This window comes from Xyrauchen texanus, chromosome 3, assembly GCF_025860055.1.
Source record: "Xyrauchen texanus isolate HMW12.3.18 chromosome 3, RBS_HiC_50CHRs, whole genome shotgun sequence".
NCBI lineage: Eukaryota > Metazoa > Chordata > Actinopteri > Cypriniformes > Catostomidae > Xyrauchen > Xyrauchen texanus.
Window position 1 is genome coordinate 49,937,563 of NC_068278.1, and position 24,503 is coordinate 49,962,065.

General features: G+C 36.6%; 1 protein-coding gene across 1 annotated transcript in view; it reads right to left on the minus strand.

The window, feature by feature from the left end:
* The window catches only part of LOC127624978 (fibrosin-1-like protein), a 325,886-nt gene that overhangs the window by 204,084 nt on the left and 97,299 nt on the right, over positions 1-24,503 (minus strand). The window contains exon 2 of the mRNA XM_052099979.1: positions 23,763-23,960. Coding sequence (XP_051955939.1) covers positions 23,763-23,960 — 198 coding nt within the window. The remainder of the gene's footprint in view (positions 1-23,762; positions 23,961-24,503) is intronic.

The following is a 24,503-nucleotide window of genomic DNA, read 5'->3' on the forward strand; positions in this document are numbered from 1 at the left end:
AGATTACCAGTTATGTGCTTTAGACCACTACACCACCACCACTTAATACCACTGGTATTAAGATCTCATTAATTCGCCATGTTTTCTGATCACATGACTCTGTGAAAGTTTAACCCTTTACTGACAGCCCAGAGAATTTTGAACTGAGATCAGTCAGTTTAAATGAAGTTACATGATGCGTTGTGCATAGAAAAGCCAAAATACAACGTGCATGCATGCATGTTTATGCAGGGTTGCGCGAGGTTAAACTGGACAACACTACAGACAGGTGTCAATGGGGTCCAAAATGCATTATGATTTGTGCACTTCGACCACCTCCGAATGTGATTGAAAATGCATGTGACCACATGGACTTGCAGCGTAAATGCTCAACAGCAGCGAAGCACCACCTACTAACCTATCAATCAACCCTTGCGCTAAAACAAAAGTTTTAAACTGAGTGGCTGTCCATGAGGATATTTTCTAGGGAGGCAAATATTTAAAACAAAACTGATTATATATTTTTCTTCCCTGATGACTATGCTACTGTGCAAAGATGATCTTAAAATAGTCTTGACAATTAACAATGAATTCTAATCTTTATGATCACCAAACCAACACTTGGTCAATCTACAGATGATAAATACAAAAATGTATACATGAATGGAGGGCCCTATTGAATATACATCATTCAACTATGTGTACAGCAACTCCATCCTCCACTACTTTGATTGATCCTGTTGTTCACTCCTGTTTTAGGATCCTTCAACAAATAAGATTTCATTGATATTTTGTCTAAATTTTAAAGTCTTTCTTTACCTGATACATTGCATACACCAAAAGCAGGCTTCAAAACGTTCTAATGTGATACTGAAAGTTGCTTGAAAAGGTACCTCTGATAAAATTGGTTAAATATGTGGGAGGCAAATGTAATGTTGCATTCATGACAGCTTTTTTTAAGCCACTTTAAGGATGGAAGCAAATGACGTTATGTCGATTGAATATCCATTCTGATTGGTCAGTTTACTAATGAGAGGAGGCGTTATGCAGTCAGCCTACTTTGGCGTAGGGTTGGGCGATGTCCCCTAAATTGGCAGCTGACGATGTTGACAGTAAAACTTGGCGGTTTAATATAATTTCATATAATTTTCAAAAATGATATGAAAAATTATAATTTCGTTATTTTACTAACCCAACTAATGACTCTTCGGCGCTTTATCAGTAGGTTGCACGACACATGAAGCATTTTTTTTTTTTTAGCTTTCACTTAAGAGTTGTGCACTTTTTATTTTAATATATCTCTTTACATAAATACTATTTTCCACTTAAAAACTATAATTTCGTTATTTTACTCACTGATGAGCAAAAGGTCGAGGCAGAAATGACCATGTACCTGCAGGAAATGGCCATTGATGGGGAAGAGGACCCGCTGACTTGGTGGAAAACGAATGACAAAAGGTTTCCGTTCATGGCAAGATTAGCACGGAAATATCTGTGCATATGTGCTACCAGTACTCCATCAAAGCGGGTCTTCAGCACAGCGGGTAGTGTAGTTACTCCAATCCGCAGCTTATTAAAACCAGATAAAGTGAATATGTTGGTATTTCTGGCCAGAAACATCGAAATTTAAACATGGACTATGGTGAAAGATATTAGACTTCTTTACGCATTTTTCGCCATCCGTTGCGTAGCTATTCGATTTTGCATATCATTTTTTAAACGTTCATTTGTGTAGTTCATATGACCACTTTACAATATTTCAATAACATAATTTATTTTGTAGCCTGTGCTGAAGTTAATTGTGCTGCTAATTATAAGTGAAATGTTAATGCCGAGTTTCGGTCTGAGTGTTGTACCCGTTTCATTTGTTGTTCTTCTATGTTTTAATAAATGTGTGTTATTCATATTCACCTTGTTTCTTTCATTTGATTTGACATTATGGATTTATGGCCAAGGAAATTTTTCTTTAAAAGTATTAACCAGACAAAAGTGATTTGACGTTCACTGGTCTGGGTTTATCTTAAACTGCCGCTTCAGTGTATACAAGAGCTATGTGACAATGAGCAAGATTTTCTGAGACACTACAACTACTAATAATTAATTAATAAAGGCTATTTTCTTGTAGCCTACAACATAAAATATTTTAATCTAAATGTACAGTGTAAGATATGTAAATAAAAGACAAGAAGCTAACAATGTCAAGATCAATATTTGTGTAGCCTGCCTGACACGGTATTTTCACAGACTAACACGTCACGTCTCTAGCATATACTACAGTATTTAAAATAGCATATATGCATTAGTTATATTCTCAATTTAATTTACAGAGCAATCCCTGCAAAGTTTTTAGGTTAACTATAGAAGAGACTTGGATTAGTGAGTCACACTAGCAAGACTCGCAAAAGGGGGCGTGGCATCACGATGGTGGCTCGACATCGTGATGTTGGTCAGCCATCACGATGGACGATGATATCGTCCATCGGCACAACCCTACTTTGGCGGTTATACCGATTCATACCATGCACACCAGAATTAATGTTTTCTATGCAAAATGATTCAAATCCAGGATGTAAACTGATATTTTCCTTCCAAGTTATTAACTAAGCCACAGAGGTCTGAAAAGAGTCCATTAAAAGCTGCTCTGTTGAGTGTCAACCATCTTGAGAACATAGGGAGTTCTGTAGACATACCAGGTTCAGGTTCTCATCCAGGTTGTAAATCAGGAAGGCCCTGAACGTTAATGGTCATCGCATGACTTGAAGACTAATCTTCTAATGAAACCCCCACCCCCATGTCAGAAATCTAAAAGAAGTCCCTTTGTTTCATTAATTTATAACTAAAATGAGAGAATTACTGTGTCGCATGCTAATAACTCTTTACCAAGACACAGAGCTAAAGCAGACTCCCTTATGAGATCACCATGTTTGCAATGGACAACACAATTCTAATACTAAGACATCTCATCTTAATCCATGAACATTTCACACAAAGTCACATCACTTAACCCACTAAAATGCACAGAAACTACCTTTCTGTACCAAAATGTACACAATACTTAGCCTTGCTAGATAATTCTGAAAATGATTTTGTTATGACCTGTAATCACTTTGCTAACTGATGAATTGATGATTCTAATCTTTAATCTTGTTTTACTCATGACATATTACTAGAATGGTAACCATTCATGATAAAGCACATCATGTTTACGATTGTTGTGATTCTTTCTTCATTTCAGGAATGTTTATGTTAATAATTTTTTTTTTATATTCAGTTGTATCCAAGATATATACAAAATGTATGATTAAAACATGCACTTTTTGAGCGGGATACGGGAGTCTTCACAGACAAAGGCTCATCAATCACCTTCAGAAGGAGGGACAGAAATGACCATATGACCCCACAGAAGACATTTCTGATTGGCTCAAGATACCTTTGGGGTGCGGCCAACCACAACAGTAAAAAATCTCTTGCCTCTTCTGCTCTCCTATTCCCTTGTGGCTCCTATTCCTTTATGACTCCATAAAGTTCAATTTCTCTGTACAGATAATTTAATTTACCTTCTGTTACAATTTTCTCACCAACCTGTTTGTCTTGTTTGTCTATGTGTTTATATTAGCAATAAAGTATTGTTTGTATTCAAGGTTCATTTGACTGGTGTATATTTTGATTAATAATCTTGTCACTTGGTTTTTAAAAAGATCTGTGCTCTGAAGCTTGAACCATATCTAAACATATTTGTGATATTATTTTCAATAAGCCATGAGAATAGTATTACTCTAACAAGTGAATTAATCATAATTCACTAATTAAACCTAATTCCTTGCATATAATTTGTGAGCGGATACAACAAGCCTGTCGTATTACATATTAATGGTGGAGAATTTTATTCAGATTTACGATCTGGTCATTTGTAATTTATCCTTTTTATAATGTTGGTTGAACGCTGCTAAATTATTAACCACAATGTCCCTTACATTTAATTCCTAACACACATAAATTCCCTACATATTATTGGTGAAGGTTCGTGGGCACTTAAATCCATACATGTACATTTATACTACCTAAATTCCCTACAACTTGTATGTGGCTACTGTTGAAGCACACCTGACCTCTTCTGGAAGCTGGTTTTCAGCTGCAGGTGGCATAATAGCTAAACACAGTCTCACCTTGTTTTGAGTGAACTCTTGATATTTCTAACAGACTTGATCCTAATGATCTGAGAGGGTGCATTAAGGGCAAATTAAGGTCATCCGTAAAGCTCCAGTGGTTTAATCCATGTCTTCTGAAGCGATCTAATCAGTTTTGGTGAAAACGGACCAACATATAACGAATATTTCACTATAAATCTTGACATCTGCTGTCTCCTTGGCAATCATGATTTAAAGCTCGATTTCACTTTCTAATGCCACCTAATGCTCTGCACATACGTCAAGCACCAAGAAGTGCAATTGAGCTTGACATCATGATCATGCCTATAGACTGCAATGGCAAGATGAACAGTGAAAAAAGAGTTACATTTTGGCCAGTTCTCTCCCAAAATTCATATGGATTATTTTGATGATTTCTCGAAATTACCATTCACTTGCATTATATGGACCTATATGGAGATATTCTTCTAAAAATATTTGTATGTGTTCTGTAGAAGAAATTCATATACATCTGGGATGGCATGTGGGTGAGTAAATAATGAAAGTATTTTTGGGGGGGTGAACTATCCCTTTAATTTAAATGAAAGCAAGCCATTCATTCAGAGTTACATTTTACAGCACTGCCTAATCAATAATACAATGCCGGCAATTACTGAATATGAAACTGTTAGCCTGCTTGGCAGCCTTCATCCTCTGAGTGCCATATTAGCTTGTCAAATATTGGAAAAAACAGTACAAACACTCAGTTCTCAAACTTGCCCTGTTTTACTGCACATAAGCTCTAATGCAGAAAATCTCCCTTTTCATCTTATGCTAAAATACACTTTTTGCTGAGTGTAGCTGTAAGGTCTGGACACCTTTCCCCACAGCAGAACTGCTTCATTTGCAATGCAAACAGTAACTCAGAATTAAACTGGGTTTACTCTGCACCAGACAGAGCCAGTTATTTAATGCAGCTCAAACAGACTAGCCCTTTATCAGAATCTAAACTATCATACACTCTTAAAAATAAAGTTTCCAATTAGAACAAACAAGAGTTTTACTGCCGGATGCTACAAGAGAGCAATTTAAAGCTCCACAAATAACTTTGTAGAACTAGGAGAGCTTCACCTTTCCTCTTGTAGTGAAAGATAGCTTGATGCTTAAAGATATCTGGAAGAACCAATATACCGATTTGAAACATCTGTAATGTATTATCATCAAAAAATGTTTGCCTCCCAGGAACTCCAAAGCCAAATCAAGTACCCCACATACAATGGTTCAAGTAAAGGGTGTTTTGCTTAACCTAAGGTGCTGCAAGGAACAACTGAAATCCTTTAGTTTTAAAATATACAGTGGCCCACATAACATATTTGGATGCATCAGTCAAATTTAAAAGGAGTATGAATTTAATTGAATTAAATACAAAAAATCATAACAAGTAACATTTATGTTAAACAGACAGCACAAACACACTTTTCAAGCTAAACATTTAACAAAAACAAATGTGATTGGTTTTATGATAAATGATAAAACAATAGATACACTATTCAAAAGTAAGACAAAATGAGGTTGAACACTTTGTGGTAGTCAAACTTAATGTGATGAGGGCACAAGTGTGAACTTGAGGGGAACTGACTTCAAACAATGTAATTCGTACGTTTTTAAGTGTTGCTTCAGTGTCTAAATACTGTTTTGGGCCACTGTGCTGTATATCATCTTTGAAGCTAGGCTAACACAAAGAAATTACTTTTTTGTCTGGATGAATTCCAAAAGGTTCCAACGTAATTGATGCAATCTGATTCCATCATTCAGTGTGATCCAGCTCCAGTTCAACAATTCTACAACCAGCGTTCAAGCTTCTAATTCTAGAACCAAGCAGATTATTGAACATTATGTGGCTAGAGTTTTTCACCCGAAGCAAGTGTAAAACTGTCAGCATTGAGAGCTTCCTCAACATGTCAACTGTTACCTCAACCGAGTTAACAGATAAACTAAAAGATAACACAAGGATGCCTTATGACTAGTTCACACTTTGGTCTGCCTGCATTTCTCAGCGCTTGTGTTTTGTTGTTGCATATAGCAGAAATGTACTCATATTGTGTATATAACTGACATTAAGTGTGGTCCAAAAAACCACACTGAAAAACGTATTTATTTTGAATCCTATTGCAACCTGGAAATAAGTTTTAGGATTATGAAAAAAAATAAATAAATAAAATAAAGAAACTATTACGTAAAATGAAGAATATTTAGATTATGCACTATTTCTTGGTCAGTAATCAATTGAGCAAATTTGTGACAGTGACCATGTTAACTACTTTTTACAAAAGGTCACATTTCCTTTCTTCCAAGCACAGAAAATGCTACTTGGAACATTCTCAAATCATACAACACCGCAGACAAAACATACAAAGCATGATCGCTTTAGCTTTTTATTTCATCACTTGATAAATGTGCGTTGAGCGCCCTCTTGTGCGGGATGTATGCACGTGCGCTCCAGGTCTGTTTACCCAACGTGGGACATGTGGATTGTCCATATATGGAATCTAACGCTCTCTAGACAACCAATGAGGACGATCTGACACTTCTATGACATGAAGGATCGTGTTTCAGTACATGGATCCCAGAGAAATCCGTGTATCATTCGTTCATTTTATATTCAATTAGAAATTAAAAAATCGGAAAAATCAAAAACGACTTATTTCATTATTCGTTTACAAAACCAATATAAAAAAACTAATTATGACTTGCTTTTCGTAACTTAGATTTAATAAGTTAAAATAGGAAAATAATAATAATAAAAAAAAAAAAAATAGTCACGGGATACTTCGTTTTTATTATTTGATATCACTAATACATGGCTTGAATATTTGATTCGCAGGTATGGGTGGACCTGAAACGCCCCTTTCTTCTGATTGGTCAACCTGCACCGTCGTTTTCCTCAATGCTGTGAGACAGAATAAAAGTTCTCTGCTGTTTAAATGTTCAGATTCATTCGTCTCAGTTAATATAAAATGTATTCTCAAAACTCGCCACGTTTATTGCAGCCGAGTTATCTCTCTCATAAAATAGTCACACACAGTGCCTACACATAATCGTAAAATGTTCACTGAATGTAGACAGTGTTTTCGTTGCCAAGTGAAGCAATTGATCAAAGCGACACGCGCGCAGGCGCACGCACGCATGCATGCACGCACGCGCGCACACACAAATTACATTTATTAAATGTAAATTTGTACAGATTAAAATTAATCCCTCGCTCTGTTATCCTTCTTCGTGCCACACAACTTTTATTCATTTATAAGTGGTACCTTGCTGATCAATTGAGCACTGGTGGTCCACACTACACTGGAGAATTGGCTGCAGTTGTGATGCATGTGGCTAGAGTCTTTTCTATATTTTATATTTTTGCTTATTGATATTATTCTTGAAATAATCTATAATCCGAGTTTTGCAATCATAATCATATATTCACATTCATATATTCAGTTTTATATAAATTCCTTATTATCATTGTATTTCTGTGCCTTTACATTCATGTTACCAGATGTATTCCTTATGTGTCCAAACTCTGTATTTCTTCATTTATACATTTGTGCTAGGAGATGCATTCCTAATGTGTTCTTGTATATGTGTTTATTTTACTTTATTACCCAATGAGGTTTCAGACCTGCAGCAAGAGAGCTTAGTTTATAGTTATTATTTTTCCAACTAATGTACAGACGAGGTCTACAAACACAGGATATGTCTAAGACACCCATGTTCGTATCTTGTTGAGATCAGGAAATTGGAGTACTTGTCAAAGATATATGCACGAGCTATTCTGCAGTCTACTCCTTCCCACAACCACAGTTTTTGCACTTCGATAGGTCATAACAATATGACCCGACACCTTGAATTACAACTTATCTTCATGCAGAACTCTCTGTTCCTAAAAAGTAAAAGTTTTCTGGCACAGTCTCAAGAGCTTTAGACCTTTACGAATCTTTGGGTGTCAGATTAACATATCTACTCTCTAGCACTTCGCATCTGATATCCAGCTTTGAGGCCCCATCTTGACTCATCTCTGTACTTTTCCTTTTGTCATTTACTTAGTTCATTAGAAAAAGACAAGACTTTTTTGTTGTTAGGTTTATTCCAGTACTTAGTCCTTGGATATATCCTTGATATATCTACTTAACATTTATAATCTAACATTTATTTTCTGTATTATCGCATTTATTCTTGGTATTCATTATTTCATTTTTATTCATTTATTAATTTTTACAATTTAAAGTTGTTATTACTTCTACAAATCATCTGATTTATTGAAGTCACTTCCATCTGCTGGACCTTACTGCATACATTTGGGTATGGCATTTGCAGTTAGGGTGACCTGATGTCACTTTAAAAGTCATGACAGTCCCGATTTTACAAGCCATGTACCACGTCACGGTGGACTTACAGTCGGGACACCTTTTGTCCTAATAATAATATAATAATAGTAATAAGTCTAAGGCAGCTATAGTTTGATTGCTTTAAATAAGCGTTTTAAATTGTGTGTGTTTTTAAATGAAAAATCATCAATGTGTATTGAAAGAATCAGTATATTTTCATTTTTACATATTGCAGTGCAATGAAAAGAGCAAGATGCAGTTCAGGGAATATACACATTTAAGGTAGGGTGCATCCAAGACAGATGAGCATTCATGCCAGTGAATTACAACAGCTACAACAGTAAATAACAAATGGTTAATAATAATAATAACAACAAATAAATTGGAAGATATTATTACATTTAATATTTAATATAACACAATAAGTATTTACATGACAGCGAAGAGTACTAATTTCAAGCTCAGATCATTCCGACATCCATGGTTTTTGAATGGGAATATGGGTGTCCTTTACCTACAGGGTCGTTCGTATACGCGGCAGTTTTGTGTGCCTTTTATTATCGGACAAATGTGAATGCTATGTGTAAATGCTGACTTCAAATTCACTGGTCGAGCTTTTGAGAGATGACCATTCAAGAACTTCCTTTAGCATAATTTCCATGATCACACCTAAGCTCCCAGAGCGGTCTAAAGTTAGTTTTAGGTTCGATATTTTTTGGGATATTCGGTTTCTCGTACACGCACTCTCTGCCAGTGGCAAGTTTGCAAAGATTTCGCACAATTGGCTTGATGTTATGGTAAATAAATATAAATGGTATATAACTAATATACAAAAATAAAACACTGCACTCAGAATGCACTCAATAGGGGGGACATGTCCCCCTCAATGTCTATGGTAGTTACAGCCCTGGTCAGAACTGTCAGTTGGTGTGGCTGCAGAATTATGACTGAAAATGCTCCAATGCACTTTCATTGCTTAGCGTACTTGAGGGACAGTCTGAAATGTCCACTTTCTATTAAACACAGATGGTGTCCTATCACTAATTCGGTTGATGTGCAAGTTAAACATAAACATTAAAAGTACACTTTTACATTCCAAATGTTGTAGTAGGTTGCCAGTTAACAGACTGAGCTACTACAAGTGATATTTGTACAGTTAGTCCAATAATATGAATACATTATTAGCTATTAATTCACCAAAATGTTATTTCACATTCCAAAGGTTGTAGTAAGTTCCCAGTGGATAAACTAAATTACAACAGGTGAGATCATTACAGTACATCCAATAATATGAGTACAGTTTCAGGTTATTTTAGGATAAACATCATTAAAACTCCTGAAAATGTAATTTTCACATTCCAGTTTATAGCAACTTCCCAGTGGATAGAATGACTAACTGTGTAAATGTCACCTGTAGTAAGTCAGTCTATCTACCGGGAAATTACTACAACTTTAAATTGTGTAAATAACATTTTGGTGAATTTTAGTTCATTCATTTTAAAACAATCTAATGCTACTTATATCATTGGACTTACTGTAAAAGCTTGCCTGTAGTGAAGCTGCATTCACACTGCCAGTTACTTTGTCGCTGCATGTCGCCAGTGGCTAGTGGCGTGTATGGAGAGACTAAACAGCACTGTTTCTTTACAATTAATATTATTATTAAAATATTAGGATCACGTGAGCTCTACCATCTTCTCTCGTATTGGCTGTCGCTCCCGAAATTCACTCTTCATTTGCATAAAGTTAAACATTTCTCAACTTTATTGCATCGCTGGACATGCCCACATCCGGTCGCCAACGGTCACTGTCGCTTGTATTGCCGGAAGTCGCCAGCTCTCATTGAAAATGAATGAGATTGAGGTCGTTTTGCTGGCAGTGTGAACGCAGCTTAAGTCAGTCTGCCCACTGGAAACTTACTAAAACCTTCGGAATGGACGGTCCCTTCCGCACCATATGCGAATATCCAATGAGTATCGAACTTAAAACGAACTTTTCCCCACAGTTAAACGTAAGCCTATGTCTTTACAATGTAAGCATATGCTTCAATAGTCTTATGAATGTATGGTTATTTTTGTCATTTCATTTAAAAATATGCCTTTTCAAACCGAAGCAATGTCAAAGACAGCAGGTTTATGTGTAGGGCTGTCTGATAAGAGAGCTAGCTCAGCTGTACTAAACATGGTGAGTTTTGGAGAATAAATGGAAAAGAATTGAACATTAATTGAGACAAATTTATCTGAGCAATTAAACAGCAGAGAACTTTTATTCTGTCTCACAGCACTGAGGAAGACAACATTGCAGGCTGACCAATCAGAAGAAAGGGGCGTTTCAGGTCAAATGAAATATTCAAGCCATATAAATACACAGCGTCCCGTGGCTATTTTAATTTTAATTTATTAAATCGAAATTACGAAAAACAAGTCATTAGTTGTTTTTTTAATATTGGTTTTGTAAACGAACAATGAAATAAGTCGTTTTTTGTTTTTCAGATTTTGAATTACTAATTGAATACGAAATAAACAAATGATACACGGATTCAGAGAAACCATCGCCATAGAGACGCCATTAGCAATAGCCACCATTGCTTGTTATGACACTTTTAGACTAATATTTCTGGATCTACAATATCATACTATGTTGAGTGTGGGCTTATTTTTTTCTGAGCCTTCTGATGTAATTTATGATTTGCCATTTTGTCCATCATGTTTATTTTTCATGAAGTTATAAACCAAATTGTGACGATGATTCGGTTTTCTCTGTTTATCATGCATTTCCCACGCTAATACTCACTGTAGTTTGATGGCAGTGCGATGATGCAGATATTGTTGACATTTGTATGACAAATTGCTTGTCATGTTCTTCATTTTCAAAAATGCTAAAAAAAAAGCATCTGCTAAATGACTAAATGTAAAAGTTAACTTTTGGCGTCCATGCCATCTATAGTGCAGTTATTAAAACAAAAGAGCAACACGATACTGCAAAATTCATGTTTATTTTTTAATTAAACTTTTCACTCAAATTGGTATGCTGATAACATAATTTGTAATGAACTAAAAGTATTAAAGAAATAGTTCAGCCTCAAATGAAAATCCCAAGCCCATTTGACTTTCTTACTCGCATTTATGTGAGAAACAAGTTTTCCCACAAACATGTGCGCCAATGTGAACGAACTTCTCTAATAGCACTCATGAAAGTGCAACGGACGTCAAGATTCTGAATATGGCAGGCTGCATGGACTACTTTCATGATACTTTTGGTTTTTATTTTAAGTTTCAAAATAAGTTGCTATTGAAAAGATTGACGGTGATATTCAATAAAACATCTCATAAGGTGTTCTGCATATGAAATAAAGTCATAGAGGTTTGGCATGTCGGTGAGTAGATTATGACAGATTTTTCATATTTAGGTGAACCATTCCTTTAAATTTAAAATAAATAAATAAAATAAATTAAAATAGAGACATTTTCACTACTGATTTTAAACTTTAAGAAAATGCTGTACAGGTGAAATCAATATCATCAGACATCAGTGCCTGGGTGAAATTACGGCTCACCTTCTCTCTCATATGCATTTACTCCTGTGAGAAATTGAGCTGCTATTAAAAAAAGTGTGCGTATATAGAACATATCACATTCTGTAGGACATAAATTGTATATGAATAGGGGCTATGCAATATTGAACCATTTTCAAGGTAGGAGGACAAAAATGCCTCATGTTAGCAATCCATGAGAAAGATCTAATACAGGTGGTGAAACACTGGTTCCAATACTGGAAACTGAACATTGCGTCAGCTTCATTCAAGTTTATGCTTGATTCTCCGTTTGTGCTCTGGTTCATGACATTCTCTTAGCAGTGATATGTACTGAGTCAAGGATACTTCAAGCTCAGTTTAAGCACTTTTTGGTTTTCTCTTTATAGATTTGCAACATCTGAAAACATGTGAGTTCTAATGTTTTCAACTGCAAAAACAGAACTGCAAATATGCAAGATGGCACCTGTGTGTGTCGGCATGCATCACTCTTTAGCCTTTCTATAGGTTTTATTGTTGAGCTACTATATTTATCTAATTTATTACAGTAATGGACGGTTCTCGCTTGGTTTACCATCGCCAAATGTTGTTTGACATTCGCACTGCGGTTATTGAAAGATGTCCATGGGAATCTGGAGGCAATTGGTACTCATACCCTCAACCCATGTCATTCAAAACAACAAACAACTGGAACCTGGTCAGGAGACATGGAAAGAAACGCCGCAGCAGCAGGAGATGTGGAAAGCGAGCTGGTGTCCGTGTTTGTGCTCGATTGAGTGAATGGTATGCTGCGAATGCTAATAGGAATTTTTATCTTTATTTAATACCAGACTAGAGTGGAGGAGTTCCTGTCTACAGTATATCTGCCCGGTTTCATGTGTGCCTAGAGTACGAACCGTCTTGGCTAGAGCATGGAAAAGTGGCAGAGGAACATGTGGAATACTCACTACCATCAGCTGAGGCCAGTAGCCAACAAAATACTGTCACTTCTTTTTGTACAACAGTGACTGTAGCATTGGTCAATGCAAGATCAGTTGTGAATAAAACTTTTATTTTTAAAACGATTTCTTTATATCACGGGACCTGGACCTTTTATTTACTGAAACGTTATAAACACTTAATATAGGGTTTTAAACACATTATCCGAACTTTCCCCACCTAACTGTAACTTCTTCAGCACCCTGAGGACTGCTGGTCGAGGTGGGGGTCCAGCAGTCATTTTTAGAAATAGGTATAAGTGTTGACCTATACCTGCTGAGATCTATCAGAGCAGAGTTTTGAGGTTCAGTTATTGTGGTTGAGATACCAAGACCAATTTGATGTGTTCATGTGTATAGACCACCTAAATATAATTCATCCTTTATACACAAGTTTAGTTTTTTCTATCATTGATTATAACATCTTTTGATAGTTACTATCACCTTCTTGGTGATTTTAACATCCATGTCTGCTGCCCTTCAAAGCCCTTAGCTACTGAGTTATTGAACCTTATTGAATCTGTTTCCAGTCCTACTCATCAACATGGTCACACTCTTGATCTGATTTTATGTATGGGTATTCCTGTTTGTAATCTTAAAGTTTTAGATAGTCATTACTCGGACCATCAGCCTATAGAGTTTAATATTATGTTTCAGTGCGACCCTTGAAAACTACAGTCACATACCCATCTCTCTGTCGAGTATTTTCTCCAAATACTGTCAAAACGTTTTCAGAAGCATTTAATGCTCATTCATTAATGGAATCTATTGAAATTTTTCCTTCTTCTGTGGGTACAGAGGAATTGGTTACTTTGTTCAATATGGTATGTACAGAGATTCTAGACATCATTGCTCCACATAAAAATAAGGAGAAAGAAAACTCAACTTTGGCTAAATGAAAATACTAGGGCAATTAGACAGCAGTGTAGGAAAGCAGAACGCAAATGGCAAAACGATAAGTGTCAGGTACCTTATGAGGTCTTAAAAGAGTGTTTAATTAAATATCAAAAAGCTGTTAAAACAGCAACTGAAAACGTCTCTGATATAATTGCACAGAATGTTCATAGCCCTCAAGTATTATTCAAGACTATAAATATCATTTTAGAACCAGAAGACAATGTTTACTCAGATCTATTATCAAATATCTGTGAAAGGTTCTTAAAAGTTTTTTATTGAAAAGATTGAGAATATAACAACTTCCATTAAACCTGATCCATCTGGTTGATTTTATAATCCCTTGCACTAGTAAATTCAGTCAGTTTGATGCAGTGTCACATATTAAGGACATTGCTTCACACTTAAAATTAACCTCCTCACTCTGTGATGGTGTCCCTCAAAAATTGTTTGTTTAGCTTCTTGACATAATTGGTCTTAGAATTCTCTCAATTATAAACAGCAGTTTATCCAGTGGTTTTTATTCAATCCAGCCTTAAACATGTGATTGTCCAGCCACTTATTAAGAAAACAAATCCAGATTCTTCAGATCCACATTTGTTTTCTGCCTTTCACTAAGTTGCCATTTATATCCAAATTATTAGAAAATATTTTTTATACACAGCTTTCCTCTTACTTACAAAAATTAGGTTTTTGATAAATTTCAATCCGGTTTTAGGTCTGGACATAGCACTGAATCAGCTCTTATTAGGGTAACAAATTACATTTTATTGATGTTGGATACTAGTAGCTGTGTTGCTTTAGTGCTGTTGGATCTGCAGAATGTGATACAACAGATCATAACATCCTTATTGAACGGTTAAGGTTGCATGTTGGAATCCAGGGAATGCTTTAAGTTGGTTTTCCTCATACTTGAATAATAGGTATTTTTCTGTAAAAATTGGCAATTTCGTCTCATCATCAGCTCCGATAACCTGTGGGGTTCCGCTAGGATCTATTTTAGGACCAGTTTTATTCTCATTATATATGCTTCCTCTTGGTCCTATATTTAAGAAATATGGTATTACGTATAATTTGTATGTGGATGCCATGCAAATGTACCTGCCTTTGAAGTCAGGTGATGATGTTAAAACTCTCTGTGAATGTATGAAAGGTGTAAAAAGCTGGATGGATGACAACTTCCTCCAATAAAATGATAAGACAGAGGTTATCATTTTTGGCCCTAGTAGCTGTGTAAATACTTATAGAGAATGTCTAGGCCAATTGTCATCTAATTTGTGTGCCTGGGTTTTATTTTTGACTCTGAGTTCAAATTTGATAAGCAGATAAATTCTGTGGTAAAGAACAGCTTCTTTCAATTGAGAAATATTGGCAAACTTATCATTTAATGATTTGGAGAAAGTGGATCATGATTTTATTTCATCACGTCTCGATTATTGTAATGCACTATATCTGGGTATTAATCAACAATCATTATTAAGACTTCAAAGGGTACAGAATGCTGCACCAAGACTGATGACAAACACAAGAAAGAGGGATCATATATCCCCTATTCTGGCATCGCTGCACTGGCTACCTCTCCAATTTAAGAGTGCAATATAAGGTGTTGTTGTATGTTTTTAAAGCTTGCACAATCTGGCTCCTGATTATAACTCTGAACTTATTGTTATTCGTAACTCCCATAGATTTCTTATATCAAATATCCAGCTGCTTATCGATGTTCCCCGATCATGGTTCAAGGGTAAAGGAGATCGTGCATTCTCCGTTGCTGCACCAAAGTTGTGGAATGGTTTACCTTTGTCTGTCAGAGCCTCAATATCTGTCAATATTTTTAAACCTGAAATATTGTTCAGTGAAGCACTTGGAACATTATAAAAGGTTCTTGTTATTTTTCTTTATTTTAATTTAATACAATTTAATTTTTAAGTCTTTTATATCATTGTATTGTTTTATTGTAATTGTACAGCACTGTGTAAAGTGCTCTCTAAATACATTTTGATTGATTGATTGATGTTTTATAAGTACAAAATAATCTTTATTCAGGTCTGTGTTAAACAGATCCAATCCATGTTCATAATTTATGATGACAAAATAAGTTAAGAGGCAAAATATCAGAATTGGACAATAGTTTTTGCTTAAAATCGTTATCGGCCAAAAAAAAGTCATATCTGTGCATCCCTAATTTCAACTCAAATCAAATAAATACTGCATATTTCTTCATTGTATGATGAAAAGAATGAAATTTAAGATATTATTAACTCTCAAATCAAATCATTTATCAACTCCCATAAAATGTGCACATATCAAATAAGGCAACACATCGATAACAGCAAACCCCCTCTAAATATGTCCTTTTGTATTCCATGGAAGAAAGAAAGTCGGGTTTGGAATGAAATGAGGGTGATAAAATTACATAATTTGAATTTGTGTTTGAACTGTTCTCCTGTGTGAGAGAGGCATGGTTAAGATCTTTCTATATTCTAATGTGATATTTTTTGTGAGCTCTGTCCTGCCCCTCAGCATTACTGTGGGTGATTTGCCCTGAGGGCTGATAACCTGAAGCCAGCCATATCAAGAAGATCACAGGCAACAGTGATTTACTAGATCAGCTGTAAGTTTAACAGCACACAATGTCAAGTGACAATAGAGATTCTGCCATGAAAAGGCTGAGATTCCCTCGAGTTACATGAGCTCATCATGAATATCAGCAATCATCTTCCTCTGTGTGTTTGATGGGCTATCTCACTCTCTCTCTCTTTCTGTCTCTTACTCTCTTCATCCCTACTCGGGCAGTATGAGGCATTTAGTTCAAGATTTAATACTGATTCTCTAGGGGATGATGACATTGGATCCAGCAACAGACAAACTGCCACTAACATTTGTGTGTGTGTCCCTTGCTTTACCCGATTAATGTATTTTATTTAACTTTTCTCATGTTTACACGTAGAGTGACCTCAGCATGTGTGTGCACGTTTACCTACTGCTGTCTGGTGTCCTTGAGAGGACTTCAGAATGAATAACATTTGAATTAAGAATTTATCATCATATATCACCCTCTCTAAACTCCATTGCCCATACATATTACAACTATAATTTAATGATAGAAGAGGTAAATGTTTAACCAATGAGTTGCTGAAGGACAGACTGATGGATTGACAGATAAATCAATGGATGTACAGAAAGACAGATAGATAACTACTCAGACAGACAAACATATGGATGGCCAGATAGACAGATAGATGGATATATGGATGGACAGAAAGACACATAGATGCCAAGACAAACAGACAGACAGACAGATGGTTATATGGATGGCCAGATAGACAGACAAATGGATATATGGATGGACAGATAGACCCATAGATGCCAAGACAGACAGACAGACGGATAGACAGATATATGGATGGCCAGACAGACAGATAGATAGACAGATGGATGGATGGACGGACAGACGGACGAATGGATGGACTGATAGATGGATGGATAGATAGTTCCACTGATGAATCTTAAATGTGGTGCACATTTGTGCTCACACTAGTACATAATCATGTGGGTTACTAGCATGGAATGCACGCGGCACAGGGACCTGTATTGCTTGACGAAGAGAGCGAACATATGACTACTTAAGTTTTTGAATTACTCATTATGGATTGCATGCTCAAAAAAATGTCAATGCTTCAACGCTTTGGTGAATCTGCCTTTAAGTGTGATCACGGGCTGGTTAGCCTCAGAAATCAAGCCAATCTGCACTTTAAAAGCCCTGACGCCCTGATCAGAGACATGCTGTGTGTGTCCCTCTACATTTCTTAAATATAAACATACACACACACACAAGCACACACACACAACAGCAACCCATACAAATTCACAGTCTCTCACCGGCCAGATGGCTGCTTTGTGATGATCCTTCCGCTCTGCAATTACAGTGATATGAAAGTGGTTTTCTTTTCCCCATTATTTCTGATCAGAGAGGGAAACGGAGCTGCCAGCGGGTGTATAAGTGGCTGACAGACGCCCACATGGGCTAGAACACCCTGCATTTAAACACGCTGCAAACGCAAGCACATGCACAAAGGCCCATGATCAGAGTCCGATCCCATCTGGAGAGAGGCTGCTTGATATGCATTGGGCTACAGTGATGGAGAACTCTACAGGGAGGGTAATCAGATGGTATAGGGAGAGGAAATTGACAGACATAGGATGAACTGTGGCTCAGCCTGTTCATATTTTGTTAACTCTGTCCTGATAATACTCAATTTCTCCACAAAAGGAAGGTTGTCCTTTTAGAAAACTCCCCCAGTGTAAGTGAAAGAAGATAATAGTAAAGCACACAAAGGCAATACCAGTGCTTTCAAGGCAGCAAAAGAATAGTGTTGTTTCAGTTACGTTTAGGTTTTAGATTTTGTTTCTGTTAAAGGAAATGCTGTTTCAGAGTTTCGTTTTAGTAAGCTTTATGCTTAAAACAAGATCGGCCATTCCGTGTCAAGTAAACCAAAGGTTCCAGCACAACATTTTGCTTTAGAATTTTTTTTTTACTGGTAAAAGAGAAACACAAATAATGATGAAAGCCAAAATATGAAATGCCATAGATTAATATTTAGTGAGTGATCCATTATTTTGTTGAGAGGGGTAAAAATGACAATATTCAGCTGTTTTTGGAGCAAAACTACAGGTTAAAAATTAACCTTAAAAAGAAAAGTACCAATAGGTACCAATTTTGGATGGAGCCACATTAAGAACCCTTTATCTCTGGGATTTAACCATATAGGGCCATAAAAATAAAGATGCAAAGAAGAAAGTAAACGATAATGTGTTTTTTCTCATTTTTTTTTTACACCATTGCTATATAATGCATCAAGCGGTGCTTAAGTAAACTAGTTTTCGACTTACCTATCTCTGTGTAAAAACAAAAATGCTGCTTCCTTTCTAAGATTTATTTATTTACCTGTACCTTTCTAAGTTTAAAAAAAGTTTTGTTTCAAAATCATTGGCAAAAATTATCATTTTGACTCCCTCTACAAAATAATGGATTTCTCCAAAAATATTGATCCATAGCATTTAATATTTTAGCTTTCATCTTCATTTACACTCACCAGCCACTTTATTAGGTACACCTGTACATCTACATTTTCATGCGATCTAACCAGCCAATCATGTGGCAGAAGTGTAATGTATAAAATCATGCAGATATGGGTCAGGAGATTCAGTTAATGTTCACATCAACCATCATAATGGGGAAAAACTATGGGGAACTGCTGTTCACCTGGGATTTGCATGCCAAATAATCTCCACAGTAGGGCTGCAACTAACGATTATTTTGATAATCGATTAATCGGAGGACTATTTTTTTCGATTAATCGATTAATCGGATAAAGTTTTTTAAATTCAATTAGATTTTTTTTTGTAACAAAATAAAACCCTAAATCAGTGTATTTATGTGTAAAAGTGTACTTTAAAAAGTGCAAAAGCCACACATTGAGTTTTACTAATATAATCTTTAATTTGGACATTTTAAACCTTAAAACACAAAAGTTTGTCCAGTTTTTAAACAGTAAAACTTAAATATCCAAAATATAAATAAACAAAACAAAATATTGAGTTGTGCTCATATAAACTATTAAGCAGCAGATTTAGTTGAAATATCAAAATTATAAATAATAAACAAACAAACAAATGTTACTGTTTTATACAGAGGTAGAATGTAGAAGAGGAAAACTGTCACTGTTCAGTGTTGTTCATACGAACATGTTTCTTATTCACTATTCCAAAAAACATCTCAAATATATAATTCATTTAATTTTTATGAATTATAAGAATATATTGATAAATTAAATATAGAAAGACTGAAAACAAGCTTGTGAACGTAGTAGAGCTACGCATTTTTTTTCCCCGACAAAGCCTTTTTTAATCGGTGATTGATGTAGAATAGAATGACTGCTGCACTTGACAGGGCGAAAACGAGCAGAGAGAGCGCGCGCGCGCGCGAGAGAGAGAGAGCCCCGGCCGCGCGCGCACCCTCTTACGTCTTCAAACTAGTAGTGGGAAGTTCGGATCATTTTACTGACTCGGATCTTTGAGTCTCGTTCAGCAAAATGAACGAATCTTTTTTGGAGTCATTTCGTTCATTTCGTTCATTTCAGCAGAATATAATTAAATGTCATGTTAAATAGCCCAAAACATCAAGTAGTCTACTTACGAAAATGTTGATTCAATTTGAAATAAATAAATAAAAATAAACTATAGGGTAATGCAGCCAAAGCCAATTTATAAGAAACCGAAATGTTAATTTATTAATTGGGTCTTAAGTTTAAGCTATTGCAGTTAGTTCACCTCACCTCCTTTTTCTCCGCCTCTTGTGTCATCGGGTTCGAACTTCAAAACGTTAAAAATACTTAGTTGTCGATGTCGACTCGTCAGTGTCTGTGTGTGGGCCGTGTGGTGTGACACAGCAGCCAATGCACTCACTGACTGCATGCACATGCAGCATACCGGTCCGGATCCGGAAAGATAAATGATTAGTTCAAGTCTCGACTCTCGAGTCTTCGGGTTTGGGTTCGGCCGGGTCCGAGTCTTTCGTTCTTCCTGTCAGTCCCATAGAGACTATGCTGTCAGTACCGGAAAGAGAAATGATTAGTTCGTCTCTTCGGTTCGAGTCGTTCGTTCTTCAAGTCAGACTCACAAACCCATAGCACAGCACTACTTCAAACAACACGAGCGCTGTCTTGCTCTCTCTCCCTCGCGCATATTAATCAAAATCTATTGACACGATAGTAAAAGGTCGGAAGACCGCAGTTTCACGTGGAGCATTTGGAGATTTTTAGAGATTAGAGACTCTAGGAACAACATCTCAATGAACAAAATCTCAACTAAATTATAAAGGCCTGTCTCAAATACAAGCCGGTGCAGTTCGACGATTTGGGAAAATAAAAGCCCGGGCTATTATTTGAAGTTTTACGGGTATACCATTTTCACATCTTCATATAATGAGGATACAGTTTTTGCTTACCGTGCTGTTTCACCTTCATCCGTGACACCAACGTGTTTCCTCTTCATGTGTTCGTGCATCACTGTGGTACTTCCATGCCACACAAGCTCAGCTTTGCATAACTTGCAGGTAACGATCTTCTTTGCTGCATTTAATGTAAAATGCTCCCATGCCTTAGATGACTTGGGGCGCACACTTTTTTCTGCCGCCGATTGATTTGTACTCTCTGCCATTTCGCGTGTGACTGTTGTCATGAAAGTGACGTCATCAGTAAACGCTCCCTGTGACGTAAGCAGACCAACTAATCGATAATGACATTCGTTGACAACGATTTTCATAATCGATTATTATCGATTTTATCGATTAGTTGTTGCAGCCCTACTCCACAGTGTAAAGAGTATGGTAGGAAAAACAAAAAACATCCAGCAAGTGGAAGTTCTGTAGGTGGAAAATGGCTTGTTGATGAGAGAGGTCAGAGGAGAATGGCCAGACTGGTCCAATCTGACAGGAAGGTGACAGTAACCCAACTAAACACACATTACAACAGTGCTACGCAGAAAAGCATTTCTGAGCACAGAACACGTCGAACATTGAGGCAGATGGGCTACAGCAGCAGAAGACCCCTCCATGTACCACTACTGTCAGCTTAGAACAGGAAACGGAGGCTGCAGTGGGCACAGACTCACCAAAACTGGACAGTAGATGATTGGAAAAACCTGGTCTGACAAATCTGGATTCCTGCTGAGGTACACAAATGGTAGAACCACTGAAGCCTCAGTTTTTTGTTCTTGGCTGACAGACATGGAACCCAATGTAGTCTTCTGCTGTTGTAACCGATCCGCCTCAAGGTTCGACATGTTGTGCATTCTGAGATGCTATTCTGCTCACAACTATTGTACAGAGGGGTAATCTGAGTTACCGTAGCCTTTCTGTGAGCTCAAACCAGTCTGGCCATTCTCCTCTGACCTCTCTCATCAACAAGGCATTTTCGTCCACATAACTTTAATATTTTCGTACCATTCTCTATACACTCTAGAGACTGTTGTGCGGGAAAATTCCAGGAGATCAGCAGTTACAAAAATATTCAGACCAGCCCGTCTGGCACGAACAATCATGCCACAGTCGAAATCACTGAGATCACATTTTTCCCCCCATTCTGATGGTTGATGTGAACATTAACTGAAGCTCCTGACCCATATCTGCATGATTTTATACATTACACTGCTGCCACACGATTGGCAGATTAGATTAATTTGCATGAATTTGTAGATGTACAGGTGTTCCTAATAAAGTGGCCGATGAGTGAATGTTAATTTCTCTTCAGAAAAAGTATTAACAAAATAAAACATTTCAGCTTGGGAAGTTTCTAAAAAATGTGGATTTGACATGTAACCCAAACCAAACTAAATCTAAATATATTGTCTGAAAACAAATCTATTTTTACACAACTGTGTTTCTTTAAGGGATAGTCCACCAAAAAAAATGTACATCAGGGTGAGTAAATGATGGCAGAATCTTCATTTCAGGAGAAATTTCTCTTCAAATGAATATAATTTGTTTTAAGAATTAGATATTTTTTTACAAACAAAACAAAAATAATTAATAAGAAAATTAGAGAATCAACATAACAGCACACATTTGTAGAGTAAAGGAAGTATAGATAAATAAACAAAGCAAAAACTTGATGTTTGAGTGAAGTACATTAAAGGGATAGTACACCCAAAACTGAAAATTCTCTCATCATTTACTCATCCTCATGCCATCTAAGATGTGTTTGACTTTCTTCTGCAGAACACAAACAAAGATTTTTAGAAGAAGATTTCAGCTCTGTATGTCCATAAAATGCAAGTGAATGGTGATCAGGCCTTTCAAGCTCCAACAAGGAGATCAAGTCAGCATAAAAGTAATCCATATGATTCCAGTGGTTTAATCAATGTCTTCTGAAGGGATCCAGTTGGTTTTGGTTGAGAACAGACAAAATATAACTCCCTTTTCACTGTACATCTTGCCATTGTAGTCTCTAAGCACGATCATGATTTCAAGCTCGATTACACTTCCTTGTGCTTGATACATGCACAACACTCCTTGAAAGCAAGGACTGCTTTCAAGAAAGTTCAGTGAATACATAGTTACATTTTGGTCTATTGTCACCCAGAACAAACTGGATTGCTTCAGAAGACATTTATTAAACCAATCTAGTCTGATGGATTATGTTTATGCTGATTTCATTTGCATTTTGGAGCTTCAAACTATTCACTTGCATTGTATGGACCTACAGAGCTGAGATATTCTTCTAAAAATCTTTGTTTGTGTTCTGCAGAAGAAAGAAAGTGGCATGAGGCTGAGTAAATGAGAGACTTGTCATTTTTGGGTGAACTAACCCATTAAGCAGTTCGAGCTGAATTGCAGAAAGTGTTGAGAAGAAAAAAATCAGTCAAGGTTTATGACACTCCACTTAATTTCCCCCTCTTTTCTATATATGTTCCTGTTTTTACTATACTATCCCTTTCAAGATGTGTTGAAAAGGGTCAAATAAAGAAAGACATGTTTTGAGAAAAAGAAAGCAAAGACAGGAAGCATGAAATGTTTATATTTGCTCTGCTTCGTCATTAACAGCATGCTGTGCAGTTTAACCACAGCTCTAGACCGCTAATCTGTCAGATACTGATATACTGCTGTCACATTCATATGTGAACACATCGCTGGGCACTTCCACAAACAGCAGGCATTCAGTAATGATTGCAATGGCCACATTAATCTGGTCAACACCGGTCAAAGCTGTCAACACTCTGGGACAGGTATAAGATCACACTGCCTTCACGCTCTGCTGCCCCTGTCCGTCAAGCTGTCGCTTAGCCAGCAAATAACAGAAAGAGATGACAGTCTCACCCGTTTGTTCTTCTTGGAGTATGTATTCTTCAGAAGGCGATCTTTCACTCGCTCTTGACCTTGTCCCATGCTGGTGGCCAGATCGCTGAAGCAGTTTTCATCTAAATCAGGGGTGACACTCTCCTCTGCCTCCGTCTGTCGTTTAGCCACGATCTCCTCCCATTTTTTCTTTTCCAGTTTTACGGAAACATGCTTGTTCTGGAAGGGAAAAATGAAGGCGAAAGAGAGTGGTTATCTACAGTATTTGTTCCATGGTAGGAGGTGTAGCAGATAATGACATCACATCAAGTGCATAAATTATTTAATGGTGAAGTATGTAATGTTCTTGATGTCAAAATACGTTCTACTATCCCAGTTTGTTCATTGACAACTATAATTAAGCCATTTGAGGGTTTACCTCCCCCAGAATTACAAACACTGAGCCTCCCAGGCACTGTATCAAAACACTGAAGTTTATTTTTTAGCTGTCCGCTCAGCTCCACCCATCCCTTTCTAGATCAACCTATAGAGTGAGTTTGGGGCATGGCTACTTGTTCAGCCAGGGGAATATGAACATCCATGGCAGATGTGAATATTGGAAAATAAAATTTTAAAAAATATCGCTTCTCCTAAAGATGTTAAAACCATAATTCTAAGACTCCGAGAGTAAAACCAGAGCAAACATTGGCATCACAGTTACAAGGTGGAGGACTTTTAGGGAATGAAGACGCAAAACTTGTTGAGTTGCTTCTCGTCAGGTAA